We start from the raw sequence: 27,137 nt of genomic DNA, 5'->3' as shown, positions 1-27,137 counted from the left end.
CCCCCCCCCCCTGGCGCGAAAGCTGGATCCGCCCTTCTTTGTTATTTCGGAGAACAAATGCCAGCTTGTTCGTTTGCCACCTTATGTTATAAAATCTATCTACTCCATGTTACCTCATCATCTCGGCGAACTCTTTCTTAGTGGGTTCATTAGGGATTTCCCTCTCACAGTCCGGGCAAGTGGAATAATGATAGCCCATATAAGTATCGTCTTCATAATCATCATCACGTTTAGACATTTGTATTTGATATGGATGTTTTATTGTGGTACCTTTAAACAGTTAATGGAGTGAGTTAATTATCAACCACTATGACTGTCCTAGACTTTTAGAACGATATGTCTTTAAAGCACTTGTACTTTCTGCGATTGTAAGTGTACATTACTTAACTAGATAAGACTAGAATTCCAGACTAGTCAATCTCACCATGTATCTGGCCTTATAGCCTACTTAAGCGGGCACAACAGTGGTAGTGCCCGCTTTTAAATCTTAGCATTGCAGGACCGGCACGCCCGGTGTAATGCCACGACCACACAGAAGACAGGCGTGAAATGGAAGCAATTCCGTGTTTCGTCTGATGAGTGTGGTGCCTCAGGCCTAATTTAAGTCCCTGTCTCTTTACCGGAAGTGGATTTGACGATGGAGGAGATGCATAGGAAGGGGAAATATCTTCTTTACGTGTGTCTCCTCCTTCGTCGGATAAGGGTAGGCAACGCATCTGTCTGGTCGCTTCGCCATTTTGGCGGATTTTGGTGGCTGCTTGCTCGTTTGCCACCTTATGTTATAAAAAAAACTTGTTTAAAATTTAAGTCAGGTCCGTGCAACTGTTCTGTATTTACGTGATTACAAACATCTATCCTAACTTCGCATATTAAAGTAATAATTCTGATGTTTATATCTTGATTACAGTTAAATATTTTTAAACCTGCTTGTACAAGATCCCAATTAGCGTCTGCTAGAAACTTATCCATCTTCAGCATTGAAATGCAACGATCTCTCGTCAACATGATTCGTTTCACACAGTTCGTCATATTAGCTTTCTTAGCAAGGGATATCTCGGCCAAGCCTAAGATTTTAAGGACTTTTCCCATTGTTATAGCATTAATGAGTAAGGACAATAACACAAGTCCTGCTGTTTGTATGATAAATATCTAAAAAAGTAAGTGAAAACTCACAATTGTAGTATTTAATTGATCATTTGAGTACATAGATATTTAAAAAATACATACCTCTCCAGCATCTGCTACTCCAGGAGTTTGTAGCACAATCAACGCCAAACACAAAGAGAGTGGTCCTCTCAACCCTCCCCACACACAAGCCATCGAGTGTTGCCACGATATTCCATAACCAATGTGCCTTAAAATCGGCGTCATTGCTGAATATACCATCAGCCTCGAACAGTAGACAGTCGAATACGTTACGAAGATCAAAGAAACTTGCCGTACACTCATCACATAGCTGACCTTCTCGAATATAACAACTCCAACCATAGTGAAGACCAAAGTGTTCGACGCATGGGATAGAATGTTCCAGAAATGTGCCACAACTTGCTCCACATCTCCAGCTACCGTTGATTTTCTTCTACTGACAATAACACCTGCTATCACAGTCCCCAGTAAACCAGACACGTAAAAGAACTTCTCCCCAACGTAGTATGTTAAATATGCACCCGCTAAAGTAACTGTTACCGCACATAATAAATCGTTATAAGTTATAGAGAGTAAACCAGCTATAATCCTGCCGGTGATTACACCCAATAGTATTCCCCCTCCAGCATATCTTATTAAAAGCATCGCTATCTGAGATGCTTCACTTATAGCCATAGCTAAATAACCAAAAACAGCTGTAAACTCGATCATAGCTGTCGCATCACCAATCAAACCTTCCCCCAACAGCAGCACACTTATATATTTCCCACGTGACATCTCTTTCAACCGTTTAACAACCTCAGTTGGATAAATCGGGGCACAGACTACACCGAACAGTACAGCAGTTGTAAAATTCCATGACGATTCAATCAGATAATAAGCCATGAAAGCCAACATTAATGATGTTAATAACGTACCGAGTGTACCTACTAATAGAATCTGTGGGAAACTTTTCCAGAAGGAATGAGAATCGACTGCATAGGATGTACTGAACATAAGAACTGGAAGGAAAACTATCAAAATTATATCTATGTCTGTATAACAGATTTCTACGTAAGGTTTGAAAGACGGGTATCTATTCGCACAGAAGCCAGCGATACCGCCTAAAGAAAACATGATTACTCTATAAGGAAGTACGGTACTGGTCCATAGCATAACCGCCCTGACTACCACACCTACTAATAAAGTCGTGAAGATAAAAAGAAAAGCCAAAGATGTAGGATATGATAGACTTGGACGTGTCGGATCTTCGAAAAGAATATCGCTATTGTTAGGTTTCCTTTGTAAAATCGTCACATTAGTTCCTTTTAAACTTTGCACAAACGTTAAATATACAGAGAAAATTATAAATTTCATTACAAACATCATTTTGTTAATGACTAGCATGGCCTTATAGATTTAACCAATTGGTTTATTAAAATAAATTTTAATTGTCTATAGCCAATATTTTTATTGGACGGTACTCTATATCTATACTATTATAATAAAGCGTAAACACACACTTCTTTGTTACCTAAGATGTCAGCAATTACTACATATTGAATAATTCTTTTTTTTAATAAAAGCCCTACACTTACGTCAGGCTTTAGGCTATATATTTTCACGCCATAAACTTAGGGGGTAAATATTTTGGATAAAAACCCTAATGTGGGAAAGAAACCATAAGTTGCAGCCAACATCAAGGAAGCAAAGTTACCATTGTTTGTTATAATTTGATGTCATTTTGACATTTACAATTGATAATTTGACAAATGTAAACAATAATTTTTTTTTGTAATTTCATGCGGATGAAGCCGCACGGGAACAGCTAGTCGCTACATAAAATAAAATTGGATTGTCAGTAATATCAAAAGAAAGATTCTAGAATTCGGAAAGAGGATGTATTTGCGTTACTGTTAACGAAAATGGCATTTAAATTTTTTGTCTGTCTGTATATAAGCTACTTTGTATTTTAAAATTGCGTGGACGATATCGAGGACGACAGCTAGTCATGAATATTTATAGAATTTTTAGGTTAGTTCAAAATTATAAAAAAAATATTTATTATTAAGATGTTCTAATTCAAAGGAAATAGTAATTTAATGCCCTTTCCTTTAATAGGTATTTTGTATGGTGAATTTTTTTGTGGGGTTTTCCTTGGAGATCGTCTTATTGACATAACCTCTTGAGCCTTTTCTATTTCTTCTAAAGCCATTAGTTCTTTGTAAGCTTCTTCAAGGATACGTTTCTTCCATACATTGTATGGTTCCAATTCTTCTATTGGTTCTTCTTTAATTGATGTATTATTTTCTGTTCCATTATTAGTATCTAAAATTATATTATTTTGTGATTACTAAATGTAAGGAATATTTTGTATCTATACTTAATATTATAAAGAGAAAAGGTTTGTATTTTTGTATGTATTGAACTAACTAAAAAACTACTGGGCTTAATTTTAAAATTCTTTTACCGTTAGAAAGGTAATTTATCTGTGAGTAATTATTTTTTAATTTCACGCGGTCGGAGTCACGGGCGAAAGCTAGTGTAATGTAAAAAACATCTGGTGTCATCTTATTTTCATTTCTTGACTTTTATATGATTTTTTTATTTACCTTTTATCAAGTTGTAGTTTAAATTTTGTTTCATTCAGACAGTTTATATACATACCTTCTGTATTCTGTTTACGAGGACGTCCTTTTGTCTTTTTAACAGTAGAAAAATTATCATTTACGAATTTTGTCCATTCTGAATCTAATTTAGTCCACTGTGATGGTTTTAGGCGGGATTTATCAATTATTTTGCTTTTTGTTATTTTCACCTTATTTAATCTGTAATCCAAAGTAAAAAAAATTAATATACACTACTAATATTATAAAGACTAAAGATTTATATTTTTGTATATATTGAAATAACTCAATGTTATATGAGGTGGAAAATGAGCAAGCGGCCACCTGAATCCACCGAAATGGAAAGCGACCGCTGCCCATAAACATCCGCAATTGCAGATGCGTTGCCTACCATTAATTGACGGATGAGGAGACGCACATAAAGAGGATATTTCCCCTTCCTATGCTTCTCCTCCACTGTCAAATCCACTTTTCCTACCCATCCTTTCCTCTTAAGAAAAGGGTGGAAAGGGGAAGGGACTAAAATTAGGCCTCCGGCACCACACTCATCAGACGAAAATTAAAAATATGCTAAATTATCTTTTGTAAAAAAAATATATTGTATAACAATAATAATTTTTATAAAAATTGTCATTTGAATATTTACCTGCAAGCATGGTATACAGCCATACACACATATTGTGGTAAGTTTATATCAATCTCCTGAAACAACAATTTGTGAGTACTGTTAGCATAACATGAGATTGGGCGACCGCCCAGGGAAGTACAGATCTGTGTATTACAATCTCATGTTACTCTGTTAACCCCACTCTTAAGGGCATGATAAAAAAGGGTGTACATAAAAAATAACTAGGTGCTGGTAGTACTAAAACTAAACAATCTTACTAATATTGCAAATGCGAAAGTTTAGATGGATGGATATTTGTTACAAACCATTTCCTAAATGTCTAAATGGATTTTGATAAAATTTGGTATACTTGTTGACCAGTTTGGAAGAACATATAGTCTACTTACTTTTTTACAGATGGTAGTGGCAAGCAAAAGCTAGTACACAATACATGTTTATTAATAATAGCGGCCATTCTAAGTTGGCTAAAGTGTTCCCATGATAAAAACAGTTACATTTACCATTTTAGATTTTTTCTTATACTCTTCAAGTATTTCTTCAGCTAATTTCTGCACTTCAGTACATTGAAGTGTTATACATAAAAATGAAATTGACATTTTATCATCATTTAACTCTAAGAGATTTTCCAATATTTTTCTTGAATTTATATATGTTGGTTGTTTAAGACCGGAGTATTTGACTGATGTTTTCTGAAACAATACAAGTAATAGTACACAACATATAAAGAAATATCATCATGTAGTAAATTGTTTCCTATAATATAATGTAGTTATGCACCTTGTTGGCTAACTTATCTGATTTGTGTATACTTGTTGAATTTGTGATTGAATTGTGTGAATAAATTAGCTGTTGTGTATACTTATATGAATTAAAAAAAAATAACATAGAATAATCAGCAAAGAAAAATAGACATTTTTAAGTTATACTAACAAAGATTAGGGATTTACATATCTTTAACCCTTAATTTGTCAGGTGAAAAAAGTTATGTTTTTTAAAACCTTGAACTTATAAATAACAGTTAAAAAATCAGATTATTTTTACAGTTTATCATTTTAATTAAGGATTAACAAAATTACAAACTATGTGTAGTAAATATTTAATCATACTGGGTTACATTTTAAATAATTCATACTTACCAAATCTAAATCTACACCATACATGTTCGCAGCCAAATCTAGACATATAACCATTTTACTATTGTCTGTTATGTTACTACCCGCAATAGTCTTTGTTTGTAAAAGACGCTCCAATTCTGCAGCTTTCCTGTAATTAAGGCATTTTCTGGTAAATACCACAACCAATTATAGCTAGATTTTCCTCATTCACTATGATTTACGGTAACTTGTATGAAAATTCTGCAAAATTCGCTATTGTAAAGTATACCGAAAAACCTTACCTCAAAACCTTCTCTTCGTCTTGAAGACCTAACTTTGAAGCTAATAATAGAAATGTTTTATTGTATGATGTCATTGTTTGAACGATTATTTAATATTACCCGAAAATGAAATAATTATTAAACAATATCTTATCAAAGTTAATACACAACAAAACTACGCGCCACCAATGTTTGACAAATCAATTTGATTTTGACTTTGACAATGCAAAGAGATTAGAGATGACACAAAATTGTAGACACCTAATCATTATTCTTTATGGAAATCATTAAATTAAATTAAACAATAACTAAATTAATTAAGAAACTTTTTATTTGTAAATACCGTCTTACAAAGTGATTTTCTAAATAATATTAGAACTGTAGTCCACTGAACAAAAATGTATTATTTTAAGAGTCGGACATTAAAAGGGTAAGGAAGTTGGAAAACACTTTTCTTCTGAAAACTTATTGATGTTTTCTCATCTTAATTAAGGCTTAACTTATTTTTAAATAACAATCGGACGTCAATGATTACATCAGGTTTAAACAATCTCAATTTCAGCTGACCACGCCCCTTTATCTCGATTTACTGAACTTGCCACTATAAAACACCTTTCTGTAATATCACAGCAGGCGACATGTTGATTTTTTTCTGTAGGTTCTGTGAAGCCGATACGGATCGCTGTCATTGCTACAAAAATGTCTTTGTAGTTATCAGGGTGTAGGTCATTTAATTGTAGTCTTATTAACTAATACGTGCTAATTTTCATATGTTAAACGTTTAATAAAGAGAAAGAAGAGGATCTGCTCCACCCAATTCGAGGGTGTGTATGAAGTGATGTTTGACCGATATAGATTTGTATCAAAATAATCTCAAGCTATTTATAAATATTATTTTCTTAACTTTTACTTATGTTCAAACGTTAAAAGTAGCGTCTGGTCTATAATTAACCTGTGAAAGTTTATAAATATTACAGTATTCCATGGTGGACTTGTGAGATTAGTCGGGTCATTATTTTTGAAGGTTGCCATTTTTATGCTGAATATATCCGTGTGTGATGATTTTGGGCGTGATCGCACCATTCGGAGGTGATTTTTACATGGCACGCTAGAGATTAACGTTTGCCGAGTGACGAGTGTCAGTGATATCGAATACTTCGTACGTTGGAAAAAGTGGTAAGGGAATTGACAGTGCGTTAAAGTGTAGTGGTGGTTTCAGGTAGAGATGCAAATAGTGGTGTCGTTAAGTTGGAGATAATATCAGTGCGATTGTGCGGACAGTGAGGGAGGATGCGGGGTCAGTGAGGAGGCAGCGCGGCACCACGGCATCCTCAGTGGCGGGCGGCGCGCGGGGAGCCGAGTCTCCTTCGCAGCCCAACCAAGACACCGTGGACAACGCCACACCCACCTGCTGGTAATTATTCTATTTTCAAATTAAGTACTAATACAAACATTTGTATATGTACTACAAAGATGTGTACTCAGCACTGTCAATCCAGTCTCAGATCTCAGCTAGCAATAGACCAATGGAACATATAAGGCTAGCTACTAGCTAGTGTAGTACATAGTAACAGCAGCTTAAGCTATCTTCTATATATCACTATTGGAAGTAGTGTCCGTGGTATACCCTGTTTCTTGTGACTTTGCTGACGATACCCAATCCACAAATCCCTCTACAAAATTTTATCACATGATTTCAAAGAAAAACAACCTTTACATCTATTGTAATAGATTTTAAATGTGTACATGCATCAAGAATTGACTAACCCTGAGTCATTGGTGCATTCTGATTTCAAATTCTCTGATAATGTACCGTAATTACAGTTTGGATAAGAGGGTGCATTCCAAACATTTGGTGTTGAGTTTTAAACCATTATTAACCAGTATCTTATTTAGGTTTAACAGTATAGTTGTTTGGAAAACACCTGTTTTTATTTATATTATTATTACTACCTGTGACTATGCCAGGGCAGAAAAAAAATTGACATGTAGCTTATGTGTTCTCCTAGATTGTATTCTACAGCCATGCCTAATTTAATTGAGATCCATTGAGCCATTTTAGTAATACTTAAACATCCATCCATCTCTAAATGTTTGTAATATTAGTAAGATTACTTTTATTATGACATTTCAACCATTATATAAAGATCCAATAAGATGTTAAGACTTTTCGAATTGTCCAATTTTATTATGACTAGATTTTAGAAAATTCAGTTTTAAGATTGCTTTAATACCCATACTAGACTAGAACATTCCATAAATGCATTGAATTAATTAATTTGATGCATTTAAATCTATCCTGCGAGTAAATTTAAAAACTATACATTTTTCATTTTTATTCAAATGCATAACTTTTATTGAAATATAAGTAAAACTGCGAAAGTATATAATTAAAATTATAAATAAAACAAGCAAGAAACTTCATACATTTTGAACCAGAGGAACATAAGTGCACTCAGACATAAAACATACATATTATGCAAGTCATAAAAATGATAAAACAATTAAAATAACTTACTTAAAACTCATAAAGAATCTACTATTTACTATGTAAATGTGTATGTTCTTATAATTTTTAACAACTTTTTTTTTTTGAATCCGCACAGAAACAGCTAGTAGAATATAAAATAACAAAAATGGATAAGTTAAAACATAAATCATGTGTATGCTCTTATAATTTTTAACAAGAACAAACACATGATTTATGTTTTAACTTATCCATTTTTGTTATTTTATATTCTACTAGTTGTTTCTGTGCGGATTCATCCGAATGAAATTATAAAAACTTTGTTTGCATCTGTCAAATTCACAATTGCAATTTTCAAAATTATCATCACTATACTAACCTTGCTGCCTTAATATTGGCCGAATGTAGTTTATGGTCTCTTTCGCAGATTAAGGTTATTTTTCTAATTTATTTACCTCCTGAGTATAGTAGCATGAAAATATAAAGTATTGTGTGTTTACACTTTATTATATTAGTATATCTATCAGGTATACATCCACACCTAAGGGTTCTGAGCTTACTGACCACTACACTGGCCTACTGATGGCTGGCTTCACACATATCTTTGAGCTTCTTCACAGATATATGCAGATTGCATCATTTTGTTTACGTTCACCATAATAATGACTAGTAAATTAATGTACATATGACATCACATTAGTTCGTGGCAGAATTTAAACCCAATACCTGTTATAAGTTAAGTACTTATCCTTTGTGCTACTGACATTCCTTTTTCAATATAACTAGCTGTTCGTCGCAGCTTCGCCTGCGTGAAATTGAAAGATAATACAAGCCTATGTTACTAATAAATAACTTACCTTTCTAATGGTAAAAGAATTTTTAAAATTGGCCCAGTAGATTTTGCATGAATTAAATACATACAAAAATACAAATCTTTCCTCTTTATAACATTAGTATATATGAAGGATTTTTTTTTGTGACTGAATGGCCACTGTTTGCCTTGAAGAGGCATTTACAGATTCCGGGCTTGAGGTGTCCGAGCACAGATGGCACTCTCCTCAGTCCTAGTCTTAACCTCATATGGAGATAGTATTCTTAGTTGCATAGGTTGAATCTGTGTTTGAAATAATAATCAAGATAATTTTGTATAATTAAAATGTATATCTAAAAGTTTGCGACCTTGTTACACTATCTCTGTTTATACATCAGAAGCACCAATTATGTATTTAAATGAATGTTGTTATTTTTAGAATGTTTAATGTTCTATACATAGGCTTGATGAAATCATTGTCACTGAGTTATTAAAGGAAATGCTTAGTTATTTTAGCTTTTTACTGCTTAGCATTTTATTCAATAATTGTTTTTATTATATCAACAAGAGGTAGACCTAGAAAGAGATGGATGGATTGCGTGAAGGTGAAATGATCAAGAAGGGAATGATAACTGAAATGACGGATGATAGAGTGCTTTGGAGGACGAAAACAGGGTGCGTCGACCCTAAGGTAATAGGATAAGGCAGGATATGATGAACAAGTTGTGATTATCATATTTCATACTAGATATTCATACTTTTAGAATTGCAAAGTTTATTGCATACCACCAAAATGACTTAATGAATCTATAAAATATGGCATGGATGTACCACATAGTCGGGAAGAACACATAAGCTACAAACTATTTCATTTATTTTTGTGTGGATGATGTCAAAGGCAAAAACTAGTTTGTATAATAAAAGTAAACATAGAACTTATAACTTTTGTTTAAATATTGCATCTTACTTACTGTTAAAAAAAAATTAAATGCATCTTATTGTTTCATTTTAATAACACATATTGCAAAGTTAATCTTCTAGTTTTATTATCTAAATGTTTTAATAATTGAATATTATTACTAAAATGTTTTTTACTTTAACCGTTGTAGTAGTTAATTTGTCGTAAAAATAATAATAATTGCGTCTTAGATTTCAATTTCAAGTGCTTAGTGAAATAGTAATGTTGATGTAATCAGCGTAATTTGACTTAACATCAGTATTATTAATATAATACGTAATAAGTAACTGTTTTTTCTTGTCATCTTAAGTTGTAAGAAATGACAAGCTTGTTCAATTATTAAAAACTAGCTCTTGCTCGCGACATTGTCCGCGTGAAATAAAAAAAATATAGTATATGTTACTTATAGAAATTACCCTTCTAATGGTTAAAGCATTTTTTAAATCTGCCTAGTAGTTTTTAAGTTATTTTAATACATACAAAAATACAAATATTTCATATTTATAATGTTTGTATAGAAAAACTACCATTTGACTTCACAATGTAAGAAAAATTACGAAAATCTGCTTGTGTTCTTGTTTCCTATGAATGTTTGAAAATCTAATTTTTATATTTGCTTAGCTACTTTAAATTTCGTTACATTAGCATATCTAAAAATAAACCATAAGTCATCAATATATCTTATTCTATTTATAACCAAAACTAAATGATTATTATTCTATTTTCATCTCCGAAATTGTCGCAATGTTTCGATGTTATCGTTATGAGCTGAATGTGTTATTCTTACATGAATATATCTTGCCTAGACAACGGAAGTCTTACGACTCGATTTGTGGGAGATATTATTAGTTAAAAACTTTAGCCCGCGACTCCGTTTCCTCATCATCATCTCCACCCTCCTTACTCCTCCCGTAGGGTCGGCGCAACAGGTTTTTGTTTATCATACGTCATCTGAGTCATCACTCCCTTTTTGATCATGTCACCTTTCACGCAATCCATCCATCTCTTTCTAGGTTTACCTCTACTGGTTTACCCTTTCACACTCATAATTAACATTCTAACATGCCCATACCATGCTAACCTTTTACTCCTTACCTTCTCTGCCACTGGGGCTACTCACAAACTTCCTCTAATATATTCATTTGCGTTGAATTAAAAAAGTAGCCTATGTGTTCTTTCTAACTATGCTCCACATTTATGCCAAATTTTATCCAGATCCGTTCAGCCGTTTAGGCTACAAACTCTAACAAACATAACTTTCGCATTTATAATATTAGTGAGATTACATATTGTACAAGCTGTAGCCCGCAATTTCGTCCATGAGGAATAAAATAAAACACACAAATATAGTCTAAAGTTACCTCTAACTTAATTTAAATTAACAAATTCAAATCGCATTATTTTGCGTCTTTATCTTATAATACGTCTAATGAGAACTATTACATTTAATTTTGTGCACACATTAACAACATGACTACCAATAATAGACGATATTTCATTTGTGATGGGCATTCGAAGCAAAATGAAATTTTATTTAATACAATAAAATAAAATATAACAATGAACTTGAACTTGATCAATCAATCAATTTTATTTATTTATCTATGACGGCGGCTTGTCTACTCACGTATTTTGCAACGCCTACACCATTATCATTGTATTAATTGGTTTTGTAGTGCATTGTTAATTATAGCGCAGATAAAACATCGTGTAAATTAATCATGATTAGTTCGATAGCCTTTTATCTTTAAATATTGTTTGGATTCCGATCTATTTGACGTATTATCTTAGTTTGATAGCAAAAATTCAATTAATAATTGACTTTATATTTGAGTAATGTTGCTAGAATAGCGATGTAACCGTTGGTAGCATGGTATGGAAATGTTATGAGGAGGGATGAATCGCATGTAATAAGGAGAACGTTGGTTATGACTGTGGAGGTATACCGGTAGACCTAGAATGAGATGGATGTATTGCGTAAAAGGTGACATGATCAAGAAGGGAATGATGACTGAGATGACGTATGATAGAGTTATGTGGAGGACAAAACTCTGTAGCGCCGACCCTACGGGAGTAGGATAGGGAGAAAGATGATGAACGATGTAACCCTTGGTCAATAAATAATACAGTTATTGATTTTTTTTAATACGTTAGAAGTCGCCATCAAAAGCTAGTAAGAAATGATTTTAGTAGTATTGACTGTGTTACCTTTTGACACTAATAGTTTTTCTTTGATCGAAATACGTTATGGTACGTAAACCGGAGAAAACTGACATCTGGATACGAAAAATGAAATGATTCATCAGTATTTCACTTCAAGATTTGCAGGGTGACCATCAAATTTGTGAACATTTATGTATGTGAAATAGTTACGATGACGAGGATGGGACAAGAAAGACGATGAGTTTGGAATGTCAGTTCTAACGGATAACTTATATTTGCGGATAGCTATTGATAGCATTCTGTTAGAACTACGATGTTCCTATTTTATTATATACGTGTATCAAATCTTGGAATAAAGCAGTGAAAATTCAGTTACATTCGTCATTCGTTCTATTTTGTGTTGTTTTTTAAATACAGGATTACATGCTTTTATAAACATTTTTTATTTAAGAATTAAAAAGTGTCCCACGTTATGATATCGCTTGGTCACATTAAAACCTATCTGTTTTTCTCACGGAGTGTATTCAGTCGGTAGCTTCATGAGCGGTTGTGATTCTTCGGGAGTTCGTGTAAACATTGACTCAGTTTTATAGTAGGTATGAATGAGGCACTTGCTTTTTTATTGTGTAGGTCAAGGAAATATAGTACTGCAATTTTTTGGCACAATTTTTAGATAGGAAGACAAAATTACTTTGATAAGGACTGATTTTTTCACAAGTAGTATTTACCAACGGTTTATAGTATACCTAGACTGATTAAAAACTGGAGAATTTTACAATCGTTTGGTGATATACAATTATATAACAATAGTTTTCTATATGAAGGATTTATAAAATACGAATCTTCTTATGTATATCACATTCAAACATAAGAATATATATCATAGTATCGTTACTAGAAAGTTACATCGTGCCAGATCCATCGAAAATAATTCATTTATTCAACGAATAGGCCCGCTGGTTACACGTCTCTAGACGTTTCGGAGGTTGAAACGCCTGCTAACTATTCTATCCTTTGCAACTGTTGTATTGAATTTATGAATTTTAATACTTGTACAGCTGGACTATATCGAGCACAGTATTGATATTTTAAAAATAAAATACGATACTGCTGTTCCGAGCATACGAAGAAAAGGTACGTAGATAAATGGCGAAAACACAAGACTGAATTTAAGAATATTTATCAGTACATACAATTTTTAGAAATACACAACTAATTCTTCCTCGCGGATTTCATCCACTCTATTCTATAGTCACGCTTTAGGTTATATATTTTCACGCCATTAAACATTGGAGGTAAATATTTAGGATAAAAACCCTAATGTGGGAAGAGATCATAAGTTGCTGCCAACATCAAGGAAGCAAAATTGCCATGCTTTGTCATCATGTTATGTCATTTTGACATTTGCAGTTGAATTTGACAAATGTTATCAATAAAATAATTTTCATAATTTCATGCGAATGAAGTCGCACGGGAACAGCTAGTTTATTGTAAAAAACATATTTTTCGATAGTGTAACAACACTAATACAATATATTAAGTCATATTTTAGCTACAGTTCGTCCACTTATACAAAATTCGGCAAGACCGCGCCGTCTATATTTAGACTTCCGTCAGGATGTCATCTCTCATGGTTACAATGTTTTTGCGCGCCTTGCGTTCACGCAATACGATTTGACAATCCGAGCTCTGCTAGGGAAACCATGTAAACGGCTATACAGGACTTTCCTCGATTAATAATTAGTAAATAATTTGACATCGTTTAAAACTAAAATTAAATTATGTTAAAAAATAATGTAAATTGACGTGTTTTTATTTAATTTACATACAAACAAAGTTTGTCTTGTTCCCTGTGAAATTATATGTGTTTTTAGAGATTTTAAAATAATCATGTTTTCAATCGTAGATAGTCGGGGGCTAAGTGGTTTAAGCACTTGACTTGTAATCTACAGGTCTTTGGTTCGAATCACGCCATAAAACAACGTGATTTTCGGTTTTACCAATTCTCATATGTACATATTTTTACGGTGAACGAAACCATCGTGACGCAACCTGCACATATCGGCCAAGAAATTCAAAGATATGTGTGAAGTCGACCAACCCGCAATGGGCCAGCGTGGTTGACTATGACCTAGTCACCCCCTTACTTAGGGTTGGCTCCGTATCCCTTGGTGGGGACGTATAGTAAGCTGATGATGATGTTTTCAATCTGATGGTTTCATTCTCGATCCTTAACCATCTGTAGTACAATTCCTGTATTACCAAGTTATCGTGTCTTTAATCATATTTTTGCTGCAATAGTTGAGGGCCTTTGACAATCGAATATGTTGTACTTGAAATACGGTTGTTCACATTCGATAGAAGTACTCCTGTAGTGGCCAATTATATTTAATGGCTCTTCAATACGGACACATTCCTTACTTATGATTTTGTAAATTCTTATTTGGACCAAGGTTTTTAAACTACTTTTTTAAGATTTTACCCTAATGGATACTCAGATATTACTCGATTTTTTAGTTTTTCGTTTAATTGATGGCTCATTGTTACAATATTGATGATTTATTTGACTTTTTTTGTAGCTTCGAAAAAAAAATACACATTTTTTCTAATCTATACAAATCTTTTAATGTTTAAATTTTGAAGTATATTGTAGTTGTAAACCGAATCTAGAATCCATTAAATGGTTAATTTCGAATTAAAATCAAACTTTACCTAAGCCGTGAATCCGTTTCCGAATTAATATAACGAAACGGTAAATCCTACAAAACCCGAATACCCCGAAACCCAACTGGGGATTAAACTCGACATACGAGTTGTTTCGCTCCGATAGAACGTCAAACAAAAAGTTGCCGTTTTTGCGGTGCACTGTCCGTCCGTTTGTCTCGACCCTCGGGTTTTGCTTCGTTAAATTTCATTACGTCTATTTGTGTTTAAAAAAAATTACAATCGTAAACAATCTAGAAATCGGAATGGGAAGTCCTAACCGGTCAAGGATTTCGTCATGTGAATGCGATAGGGTTTTTCGTGTTGACAGACATGTACCGCTGTTCCGCTGATTTTTTTTATCTTTGAAGTAATCTATGTAAATGAAATTTTTTTTTCAAAGACTGTGATGAAATTGCAATAGATTTGGTTGTATTTTCTCATATCGATTCTTAACACTATTGGTCTCTGAGCTCCCGATATTTCAGAATCTCGTTTCTTTATTTCATGTAAGTGAAAACCAGGAAAGTTTAAAGTTTAAGTTATGTAAATAATATAATGTATCATATTTAAATTTCAACACGTAGTAGTAGTAGTGAGTAGTTTGTTTACTTACGATTTGCGAATTTCAATGCTTGAGTGTTTTTTTTCAGATTACAAACTATAACGATTGCACGGTATAAGAGAAGACATAAAATTAACGCTATAATCACGTTGGAGAGCTGACCTATTTGCGTCAACCGAGCTATTTATAAAAAAGTTACCCCCTAGAGGGGTTGAAGGAGTATTTTCGTTTGCAATACTTCGTTAAGTATCCCGCGTTCTGTCTAAATTTAGATTTTACTATTTTCGAGTCAACGTCATTGCGACCGAAAGTTGTAATTAAGTTGAACAAGTTCTATTCGTGCTGATTTTGTGACACAAATTAATTACCTAGCCATAAGTCTACATTATTAAAATATTAACTTTCGCCCGCGACACTGTCAGCGTGGAAATTAAAAACTGAATACAAAAAAGTAAGTAGCCTATGCGTTCTTCCAGACTAAGTCAAATTTCATCGAGATCTGTTCAGCTGTTTAGGCTACAAACTCTAACAAACATCCATGCATCTATACTTTCGTATTTATGATATTAGTATGATTAGTTTATTCCCATAAAAACATGGTTGATGTTCTTTTAGTAAGTAACAATTCTTTCTTAAAGGTATATTTTGCGTTTTAAATAATTATAGTACACTTTAAAAATATACCCAAATGAAGTTTCATACTAATATTATAAATGCGAAAGTTTAGATGGATGGATGATTGATAGAGTTTGTATTGTAGCCTAAACTGCTGAACGGATTTCGATGAAATTTGGTACAAATGCAGAGGATAATCTGGAAAAACATATAGGCTACTCACTTTTGTTTTTTTAATTCCACGCGGACGGAGTCGCGGGCAAAAGCTAGTAAATTATAAAAGGCATGTAATAAATCAACATGAAAATAATTGGATACAACATATCCAATATGGCGTTGCGCGGGAAATGTCTTAGGGATTTTCTACCAATAGAAAACGTCGCAGCGTATAGAATAAAGGAGCGTTTGTAAACATTACGCGAGTTTATGCTGGAGATATACAAAACGATTTTATTGTATTCACCAAGGATGTCGCCTTTTCTATTAGTTGCATTAGTATTCTTTTATTCCTTTGGCAAAGACCTATTGAATTTAAAGACATGTTCAACCACAGATAATATAATAATATTTATAAGATCTGCAGACTTAGGGCATGTCCCACAATTCTTGTAAATTATCAGATCAATAAAACAATCCAACGTATAAAATATATGATGGTAGTAAAGCAGGTACTCTATCTGACAGTGTCGTCACTTTTAAGCTACTTGAGCTTCTATCAGCCAGTGGTGGGACAGGCCCTTAGTCTCATTTATTCTCAATAGTAATGAAAGGGTGAAGGATTTTTGTTCAGGTGTTCCGACAGTGGAAACGGTGCAGAAAAGGAAACAATTGAAATCTTTTAGTACTCTTCTTTTACTTCTCTTACTCCTGCTTTAAATGTCGCTTTAATGATTACTGAACTACATATTATCGGTATGTAACATTGAAATGTTGCTGAAGTAACTTGAAGTCCTTTGAATCTCGTTTTTGTTTGTTTTTAAACTAACATTTATTAAAACTGATTATGCTCGTTAGGTAAAATTTGTGACAAAATGTGTGGATCAAAGAATTGTTTACGATCAGATGGTTGATATTAAAATAGTTGTAACACTCGAATTATAGTCATTATGTACCGTAGTCTTGTTCACAATCAGCTTGATTAGTTTTTAAATGTTCCGCTGTATTTATTCTGTATACTTAATGACAATGTTATTAAGTAGTGAAATGAACACAGTATCCGAATAGTCCTGTTTTTTCAATACTATCTTTTTTTCTTACAATGCATGATACTTAATATCGATTACGATAACTTCGTTCTATATAAGTTAACTAGAAAGTACAGAGTACAAAAAATATATGTGTATGTTTTTAGTTCGAGATATTATTTACAAATCTCTTAATTCTATTTTTGGTTCACAATCATGTCTGTGATGTTACTTAATTTAAAAGCCGAGTTATAATGTATTTTAGTACAAATAAATAAGAGAAAAACGATGCTAAAGTGAGAGCGTACTTTTCTACGTCGCTAAGCAATTCAGTCCATATTACGTTAGTATTGTGTGGATACGCGGCCGGAATCCACAAGTCGCTATGGGCATTTGTTAACCGTGAAATTGTACTGTCGCATCTCTTGTCTTTGTCTTTTGATAGAGAACGAGTGAGATGACAATATGTTTTACAAAACAAAACTATGGAGACAGTTATGTTACGCTTATGTAACTACGGACCGCTTTTTCTATGACCGTGATGCGTGATTGACGTACGATACTTGATACTTTGACGGTAATGTGGCCTTACCAATTGTTGTACTCAGGTTGTACTCTATTTATAAACTGCAAGCACTAATATATATGAAACTGTCATCAATTGTTGAGAAATGTTTAATTGAGTTTCTTCATTTATTCGTCGCTCTCGTCTCTTTTATTTCCCTTTTATTCCAGTTTTTTCTAACACTTTATACGAAAGAAAGAGAGAGACACTTCTGTAGATTTCTCATAACACAGTAACCACATAGTCGTTTAACGCTAACACAATGAGATAAAAAAACCACAGCGAAAATAATTCTATATCAGTTATTTTGTGAATACAAAATGCACTTTTTTTCCTATATTATAATTATAAGGCCCCAAACGGCCTGAATTCGCTGAAATAGCAAAGCGAACATCATTGCGGATGCAATACCAACCTTTAATCGACGGTGGAGGGGACGCAAAAAAAAGGACTCACGTAAACACTTAAGTTATCAATGCAGGGAGCATTTTTAAATATTAACATGATGTTTATAATATTTCTTCAAGTAATACATGATTATCGTATCTAAAGAATAATACGATATGCAATCTATTTCAAATTACATGATATTACTTGAATCCTTTAGAACGATTGTCAATGAATTTACAATATCTTATCGCTATTTATTGTGTTTTGTATTGAATAGTTTCAGTTATAATTTAGTAGCAACAAAGAATTTTTATACTTCTGATAGACGGATAAATATCGGTACTGAAACACGTGTAAATATATTTTGGACGATTTGATATGCGTTTTATACAAGTATCTCTTAAGTACATATACTGTACATACATACTGCATCTTTTGTTTCATGATAGACTGGTGCGTGATGTATTCTGTACTAGCTATCGCCCGCGACACCGTGCGCGAGGTATTAGATTTTTTTTTTAAATAGGCAGAGTATATAGACTATGTTCTACATCTATGTCACATTTTAAAGGAATCCTTTGGACCGTTCTAGAAATATAGAATAACAAATATCTATTTGCTTTAGTATTTACTAGCTTTTCTCGTGCGGCTTCATCCGCATGAAAGTTGTAAAAGCTTTATTTTATTGTTCACATTTGTCAAATTATCAATAGCAAATGTCAAAATGACATGACATATCATGACAAACCTTTGCATTATTTCTTTCTTGATGTTGGCAGCAACTTATGGTCTCTTTCCCACATTAGGGTTTTTATCCAAAATATTTACCCCCTAAGTTTAATGGCGTTTTAATAAAAAAATAATTATTCAAAAATATGCTGTAATCGCTTACATGCTTAGGCAACAAAGAAGTGTGTTACGTTTTAGTGTAATAGTATAGATCAATTAATAAAATTCAGTACGAAATGTAACCCATGTCGTTACATCTGTTTATATAAACGAAGTATTTAGCGACCCGAATTAGTTCCAATTTACGAACACGTAGGACTATGTGATCTCGTTTCCTTTCAAATCAACGTAGGTGTGCGGTTAAAGGTTACGATTGGTAACTAATTACTTTAATGGTTACCTCAAATACATTCAATGATGTTTTAAGAGACGATCTTTAGAGAGATTTATGAATTTTCAACATCAATTTTGTTAGAAAGTTTTGAAAATCTAATATGAATATACGTGACATTAACAACGAAATCTTGATGAGAAAGATGCATCATTGATATCGTTTTAAAATATGAAAGTAAGTGATTGTATGTATGTATGTATGTAGTGTATTGTCCGCTCTATATTTCGTTTGTATTTGAATCTCTATGGATGTTGTTAGTGTCATGTTGCAGTTAATATTTTCGTTTAGATTGTCAATTCTCTTGTTATTTTTTTTTGTTTTGTGATATGGTGTCAGTATTAGCTAGTAAAATCATTTAGCGTACGTCCGTGGCGCGGCTCGCCACCGTATAATGGCACATTTGCATATTCGCTGTATTGCCGCGCGGGGACAATTGCGGTTAGAATTGCCCTATAGCGGTAGCCACAGTTTGAAGAAAAAATTAGGACTTTTTATATCACATTTTATTAATGTTCCTTTTACAGTAAACCCCTCTATAATACGTACCTATTTCCGCACTCCATATAACGCGAAAATAACCTCCCTATAATGCAAATATTGCCAACAATTTTTTTTAAATCAAACCCCTTAAAAAGCTCTGCCCTTATGAAAAACGTTGTTATAAGGGGGATTCCATCAATCGCGTTATAGTGGTTTACTGATTTTTTTAAAATTATGTTGTCATGTCGCGTTTGGACAAAGTATTCTATTTTTTTTTCAGCGTTTTTAACGATAAGTCATGTCACATATTGTCAACCTTTTTATTGGGAGGGGATTTAAGAGCTTAGGAGTTCCCAAGTTCAAGTCTCGATAGCCCTTGTTTTTATGGTGACCGTATGTCGGCGCCGGTCTATGTAACGCCAGTGAGGTCGTGTTCGCGGCATCCGATCTCCTCACGCCTTGGTATGGCTAGCCTGGCTATTAAGTCGGGCTATTAGGCCGATATGACGCATGCTAAGGATCCTACATAGCAATAGCTTAATATCTCATTAATGTTATTTATTGTTAATTATTGTCTATAGTTGTTTTGATTGTGATACGTATTATATCAAAGTTATCTATATCTATACTTACTATTATAAAGAGGGAAGACTTGTATTTTCGGATTTTTGTATGTATTGAAATAACTCAAAAACTACATGACAGATTTAAAATAATCTTTCACCGTTATAAAGCTACGTTATCGAGTAACATAGGCTATATTTTATAATTTCACGTGGAAGAAGTCACGAGCAACAGCTGGTCTTTTAATTTTTTTTGAGTCGGAGAAACTGGACTGACATTTATCTATACTCTATACTATTATAATAAAGCGTAAACACACACTTCTTTGTTGCCTAAGATGCAATCACAGCATATTTTTGAATAATTCTTCTTTTAATAAAAAGCCCCACACTTACGTCACGTTTTAGGCTATATTTTTCAAGCCATTATACTTAGGGGATAAATATTTTGCATAAAAATCCTAATGTGGGAAAGAGACCATAAGTTGCTGCCAACATCAAGGAAGCAAGGTTGCCAGGGTTCATCATAATGTCATGTCATTTTGACATTTGCAATTGAAATTTGACACATGTAAACAACAAAATATTTTATACAGATGAAGTCGCACGGGAACAGCTAGTTTTTATATACGTATTCTTAAAGATGGAAGGTGTTTTTGGCTCACTTTACTAATTAACAAAGTTCATTGAAATATCCAGTATGTAAGCAGTAAATTGTAATTTATTGTATTAAAATGTTTGTTTGTAGGTGGGCGGCGTGGTCGGCGATGGGGTGTTTCGGCTCACCGGGCGGCAAGAGCAGCGAGGGCGATGACCTCAAGTCTCAGAAGCGCCGTAGCGATGCCATCACCCGCCAGCTGCAGAAGGATAAGCAGGTAATAAAAGTACCTATTGGATTTCGCAGTCTAAGTTGCGTTTAGAATATAAGAGCAGTTCATACCAACTTTGTGACGACTCAAAATAAAAAAAATGTAATCGTTTTATTTGGGTAAATGGTCGTGAGGGTATACGTTGTATGTGAAGACATGCGTTAGTAACTGACCACGGAACGACATCATCATCATCAACTAGTCTTTGGCCCTACGGAAGTTCGGCACAGTATGTGCTGCTCTTCTATACATATCTATCAGCCGTCATATCTGAATCTACTCCCTTCTTAAGCATATATTCTTTTACACCACCCATACTTTCTTTAGTCTTCCTCTACCTTTGTAGCCATCCAGATTCAATATTAACACTTGTTGGTTTATGTTCCCATCTTCTCGTCGCATAACATGTCCATACCACGCTAACCTTTTGCTTCTCAATTTCTCGACCACTGGTGCTACTTGAAAGTAGAGGAGGAGGAGAAGAATGTGTACATAAGAGGAAGTTTGATAACTTCCTCTTATGTACACATTCTTAACATTATTCCTACTTTATAATACTTTTTGTGGAAGCCAATCTGAGTGTTATATCTTGTAGTCGGTTTCCTTCTAGGAAAGGTTAGCGTGGTATGGACATGTTATGCGACGAGACGATGGAGACATAAACCAGAAAGTGTTAAGAATGAATGTGGATGGCTACAAAGGGAGAGGAAGACCGAAGAGAGTATGAATGGATTGTGTGAAAGAGGATATGCTCAAGAAAGGAGTCGATTCAGAGATGACGGCTGATCGAGATGTATGGAAGAGCAGCACATATTGTGCCGATCCTCCATAAGGGATAAGGGCAAGTTGATGATGATGGTTTCCTTTTAGGACAATAATATTGTCTAACTGTATTGTTGATATTAGGCACAAGAGTTATTGTCTCGAAATTGTAAGAAAAAATGTTTTAGAGTCATTTTCTTTGCATTCCAGTTGTACCGGGCGACGCATCGCCTGCTGTTGCTGGGCGCTGGTGAGTCTGGAAAGTCGACCATCGTGAAGCAGATGCGCATTTTGCACGTCAACGGTTTCTCCGACAAAGAGCGCCGCGAGAAGATTGAGGACATCAAGAAGAATATACGAGATGCTATCCTTGTAAGATTTATAACAAGAACACTCCTGTTCAGTTTAGTTTTTAAAGATATGTACAGTCGCGACAATCTGCGGTGTTTTTTTTTTATAACATAAGGTGGCAAACGAGCAAGCGGCCACCTGAATCGGCCAAAATGGCGAAGCGACCGCTGCCCATAGACATCAGCGATCGCAGATGCGTTACCTACCCTTATCTAACGGAGGAAAAGACGCACATAAAGAGGATATTTCCCCTTCCTATGCATCTCCTCCACCGTCAAACTTCACCTTCCCAATCTCTCCTTATAAGAAAAGGGTGGCACACTCATCAGACGAAACACGGAATTGCTTCCACTTCACGCCTGTCTTCTGTTTGGTCGTGGTATTAGTGGGGGCGTGCCGGCCCTGCAGTGCTAACATGTTAAAGCGGGCACTACCACTGTCAAAAACTGTTCGACTAACAGAAAAGTTGCCTTGTTCACTTATAAATAACCAATTAGCAGTGAGTGGTGGAAACGAAGGGGTAATAATAAAAAGCAATTAGCCATGTACCACTGACAATCTTTTTTCGTATAGACAAATTTAAAGCGTATTATTCGTTATTGTGTTTTGTCATCAACTCTAAACGTTCAAACGATTAAAACTTTTAAGATGGAACACCGCCAATTTCCCTGATTGTACCTAATGGTTTCGCCTTCATTATCCAGTAGATGCCTTTTCTGGTCTTTTATATACTGATTTGTAGGTGACCATACTTGTCTCAAATCTTGTGCGTTCGAGTACGAATAATAATTTATACTTGAGTGATCTTTGCCACTTTCCAAGCTTTGCCCCCTTAATTTAGATTATTACTAGCTTTCTCCCGCTACTCCGTCCATGTGGAATTAAGAAAACACACACAAAATTAAGTAGCCCTAATGTTCTTCCAGACTATGCTCTACATCTATGTGAAATTTCTTCAATATCTATTTAGCAGTTTAAACTACAAACTCTAACAAACATCCATCTAAACTTTCTCATATAATATTAGTAAGATTCATCTTGTATTAATGTAATATTTTTCATATTTCAGACAATAACTGGTGCAATGAGCACGCTGACGCCGCCCATACCGCTCGAGAAACCGGAGAATAAGGCGCGCGTTGATTATATTCAGGTAAAATTGTTACTGAAAATTTTACTCCGGAACAACTTTGGACACTAACCAATCATCACTCTATGTCCCCACTGAGGGGCTCGGAGCCTTTTTTTCCAGAGGGGAATGCTTTACGCATACTGCGTGCCCTCGGGGCAGGCACGGGAGTTACGTAGAATTTTCCCCATAATGTGGCATTACCCACTAAACCCCTCTGTTCCCTCCTGGCCAATGTGTGGGACGCCGCGGGATCGCTTTCACTTACCACCGCGACGCCCGGGGGGTGGGGGGCTCGGAACCTGCAAGTTAGGGTGACTAAGCCTTGGTAACTCATGCTGCACTGCGGGTTGATTTCAAACATGTCTTTGAATTTCTTCTCCGATATCTGCATGTATCACCATTTTCCTTTATCATGACAACGTTTGGTATATTATGTACATGTGTAATTCTAAAATCACATTACAGCCGTGAAAATCTGCGATGTTCCACTTCAGGAAAAATTGCCTTGTTTATTGCAGTGAAAATCTCCGCCTCCTACAAATAATTAATAAGATAGCAGTGCAAACGAAGGGATAATAAAAACAAACTAGCCATGTCTAATCGACTTTTTTTCGAGCAGAGACACAAGCTTCCTTATGTTGATTTTTGTTCCTCGTCTGATGTTCCTGACTGTACTTTGTGGGATGGTAGCCCAGGACCTGTACATTACAAGTCAAGTGTTTAAACCCTTGAACCACTGACAATCCTGATCTTGTTCAATTCCAGGACGTGGCATCGCAGCCTGACTTCGACTACCCTTCGGAGTTCTACGAGCACACGGAACAGTTATGGAAGGACCAGGGAGTGCAGCGCACGTATGAGCGCAGTAACGAGTACCAGCTTATAGACTGCGCCAAGTAGTACGTATACTGTCACGAGCTATGCGTTTACATTGTTTTACCTTTTGAAATACAAGTGGCCATCTGAGTTCGCCAAAATGGCGAAATGACCAGTGCCAAGACATTCGCAGTTGCAGATGTGTTACCGTTAATCGACGGACGAGACGCACATAAAGAGGAGATATTTCCCCTTCCTATGCGTCTCCACCGGCAAATCCACTTTTCCTTCCCATTCTTTCCTCTTAAGAAAAGGGTGGAAAGGGAAAAGGACTAAAATTAGGCCTCAGACGAAACGCGGAATTACTTCCACTTCACGCCTGTTTTCTGTGTGGTCGTGGTTTTGCACCGGGCGAGCCGACCAATTCGTGAGATGATAAAGCGGGCTCTACCACTGTTAACTCAATTCTATTCCATTTATTGATTACTTAAACACTCGTTTAGTGAAGATACTTCAAATTATAACTACGCTAATCAACTGATAATTTGATTTTGTAATGCTCGGTTACTGAAGTTTTCATTTATTTTATCGTTACCTAGTGTTAGCTTTTTAGAAGAAGGGTGGGAAGGAAAAGATACTAAAATTATGCCTCCGGCACCACACTCACTAGACGAAACGCGGAATTGTTTCCACTTCACCCTTTTTTTGTGTGGTTGTGGTATTGCGTGGGGCGAGCTGGTCCTATAGTGAAAATATATTTTCTTCTCTATTTATATTGCGTTATGCGAATGTATAAAAAATATGTGTTTATGCTATGTTAAAGCGGACTCTCTCCGTTAAAATATATATGTATGTTACAGTTTCCTGGACCAGGTGCACATAATAAAGCAGGCGGAGTACACGCCGACGGAGCAGGACATCCTGCGCTGCCGCGTCCTCACCTCGGGGATATTCGAAACGCAGTTCGTCGTCGATAAAGTCAACTTCCAGTTAGTATTGCATATAATTTTACTCATCTCCCTTGCCTTATCCTACTCCCGTACGGTCAGCGCACCGGGTTTTCGTCCTCCAAAGCACTCTATCATACGTCATCTCAGTCATCATTCCCGTCTTTATCATGTCACCTTTCACGCAATCCATCCATCTCTTTCTAGATCTACCTCTACCGGTGTACCCTTCCACACTCATAACTAACGTCCGTCTTGTTACATGCGATTCATCCCTTCTCATAACATGCCCATACCACTCTAACTTTTTACTCCTTATTTTCTCAACCACTGGGGCTACTCTCAAACTTTCTCTAATATACTCATTTCGTATCTTATCCAATCGTGTTACCCCACACATCCATCTTAACATTCGCATTTCCGCCACATGTATTGCATATAATTTTACTAATATTATAAATGTGAAAGTTTAGATGGATGGATGTTTGTTAGAGTTTGTAGCCTAAACGGCTGAATGGATCTCTATGAAATTTGGTATAGTTGTAGAGCAGTCTGGAATAACACATAGGTTACTTGCTTTTTTAATTTCTCGTTGACTAGGACTAAATTTAGTAAGTAGATTATGTATTCTGCCATGCTATGTTCGACAACTGTGCCAAATTTTCGCGGGATCCATTAATCTGTTTTGAAAATACGTAACATATATCCATCCATCCTAACTTTTGCATTTATATTAGTTGCATGGATACTAGCATACGCCCGCGACTCCGTCCTACAATTAAAATAAAATAAAAAGTAAGTAGCCTACATGTTCTTCTAGATTATCCCCTAAAGTCATGCCAAATTTCATCGAGATCCATTTCATTTAGCCTACAAACATCCATCCATCCATCTAAACTTTCACATATTAGTTAATGGGTTTGTTTTTAGTCATTCTGTTTTTATAGCCTTTATTTCCCATCTGTATTAAATTCTAGTCATACTTCATACATTATTATAAATGCGAAAGTTTAGATGGATGGATGGATGTTTGTAGGCTAAATGACTAAATGGATCTCGATGAAATTTGGCATAGATGTAGAGGATAGTCTGGAAGAACACATAGGCTATTTGCTTTTTTTCATTCCACGCGGACGGAATATCGAGTATACAATCTTGTGTATATATGTAAATATACGAACGTTGTATTTCAGTATGTTCGACGTGGGCGGGCAGCGGGACGAGCGGCGCAAGTGGATCCAGTGCTTCAACGACGTGACCGCGATCATCTTCGTGACGGCGTGCTCCTCCTACAACATGGTGCTGCGCGAGGACCCCACGCAGAACCGCCTGCGGGAGTCGCTCGATCTCTTCAAAAGCATATGGAATAACAGGTACTACGGGCTTGGCATTGTCGCTTATATTACGAAATGTTCCCGTACGGCTTCATCCGCATGACGTTATAAAAACTTTATTTTGTTTTTTACATTTGTTTACAATTTTCAATTGCAAATATCACAAATCTAATGCGCAAATGATAACGAAAGCCTTTGACATTGGATATTAATTACCATTACCATGGCAACCTTTCTTTCTTAATGTTGTCAGCTTGTAATTTGGTCCTTTTCCCGCATGAGGGTTTTATTTTTCAAATTATTTACTCCCTTAATTTGATAGCTTAAAAATATAGCCTCAATCGTGTCATGAGTGTAGGGCTTTTTATTAAAAAAAGGAATTATTCAAAAATGTAAAATGATTACTGACAATATAACTAATGGATGTCTGTTTACCCTTTATTATATTAGTATACGAGCTGTTGCCCGCGACTTCGTCCGCGTGGTATTAAATACACACGAACTACATAAATAACAAAAAGCTACGTATCCCTCTGGTACCGGACATTTCTCGGGCATGAACATTATCCCATACGTACTCCATA

General features: G+C 35.0%; 3 protein-coding genes across 11 annotated transcripts in view; 1 reads left to right on the top strand and 2 right to left on the bottom strand.

Annotated features, from left to right (window-relative positions):
• LOC106103161 (sodium/hydrogen exchanger 8-like) overlaps positions 1-2,618 on the bottom strand; it is a 12,915-nt gene extending 10,297 nt beyond the window's left edge. For 2 of the 4 annotated variants that reach the window (XM_013282843.1, XM_013282846.1), the window contains exons 1-3: positions 1,228-2,617; positions 924-1,149; positions 114-270 (exon numbers count right to left, since the gene is read on the bottom strand). In XM_013282843.1, coding sequence (XP_013138297.1) covers positions 114-270; positions 924-1,149; positions 1,228-2,532 — 1,688 coding nt within the window. In that variant the 5' untranslated portion in view covers positions 2,533-2,617. Of the gene's footprint in view, positions 1-113; positions 271-923; positions 1,150-1,227 lie in introns of all 4 variants that reach the window. The other 2 variants (XM_013282844.1, XM_013282845.1) reach the window with 2 other exon arrangements.
• A 316-nt stretch (positions 2,619-2,934) lies between these two features.
• Positions 2,935-5,951, bottom strand: LOC106103114 (origin recognition complex subunit 6). The gene is made up of 6 exons (XM_013282782.1): positions 5,777-5,951; positions 5,517-5,643; positions 4,881-5,069; positions 4,399-4,454; positions 3,793-3,953; positions 2,935-3,453 (listed from the first exon to the last, which is right to left on the bottom strand). Exons 1-6 carry the CDS (start codon positions 5,848-5,850, stop codon positions 3,203-3,205), a joined length of 858 nt encoding a protein of 285 aa, XP_013138236.1. The 5' UTR covers positions 5,851-5,951; the 3' UTR covers positions 2,935-3,202.
• A 421-nt stretch (positions 5,952-6,372) lies between these two features.
• Positions 6,373-27,137, top strand: part of LOC106103158 (guanine nucleotide-binding protein G(s) subunit alpha) — a 27,706-nt gene continuing 6,941 nt past the window's right edge. The window contains exons 1-8 of one of the 6 annotated variants that reach the window (XM_013282840.1): positions 6,373-6,579; positions 7,037-7,169; positions 21,091-21,217; positions 22,184-22,345; positions 23,394-23,477; positions 24,222-24,355; positions 25,133-25,261; positions 26,413-26,592. In XM_013282840.1, the coding sequence (XP_013138294.1) occupies positions 21,110-21,217; positions 22,184-22,345; positions 23,394-23,477; positions 24,222-24,355; positions 25,133-25,261; positions 26,413-26,592 (797 nt within the window). In that variant the 5' untranslated portion in view covers positions 6,373-6,579; positions 7,037-7,169; positions 21,091-21,109. Of the gene's footprint in view, positions 6,932-6,974; positions 7,170-21,090; positions 21,218-22,183; positions 22,346-23,393; positions 23,478-24,221; positions 24,356-25,132; positions 25,262-26,412; positions 26,593-27,137 lie in introns of all 6 variants that reach the window. The other 5 variants (XM_013282835.1, XM_013282834.1, XM_013282836.1 and 2 more) reach the window with 5 other exon arrangements.

The sequence above is a fragment of the Papilio polytes genome, unplaced genomic scaffold (genome assembly GCF_000836215.1).
Source record: "Papilio polytes unplaced genomic scaffold, Ppol_1.0 DF823868.1, whole genome shotgun sequence".
NCBI lineage: Eukaryota > Metazoa > Arthropoda > Insecta > Lepidoptera > Papilionidae > Papilio > Papilio polytes.
Note: the sequence above shows the minus strand (reverse complement) of the source record. Positions and strands in the feature narration are given on the sequence as shown.

Bases quoted from the DNA above. Each gene is read 5' to 3' on its own strand.
- LOC106103114 (XM_013282782.1), bottom strand. From the start codon at position 5,850: ATGACATCATACAATAAAACATTTCTATTATTAGCTTCAAAGTTAGGT. The intron at 5,644-5,776 runs GTAAGGTTTTTC...CCTTAATTACAG, and splicing joins GACGAAGAGAAGGTTTTGAG to GAAAGCTGCAGAATTGGAGC. The intron at 5,070-5,516 runs GTAAGTATGAAT...GTATTGTTTCAG, and splicing joins ATGGTGTAGATTTAGATTTG to AAAACATCAGTCAAATACTC.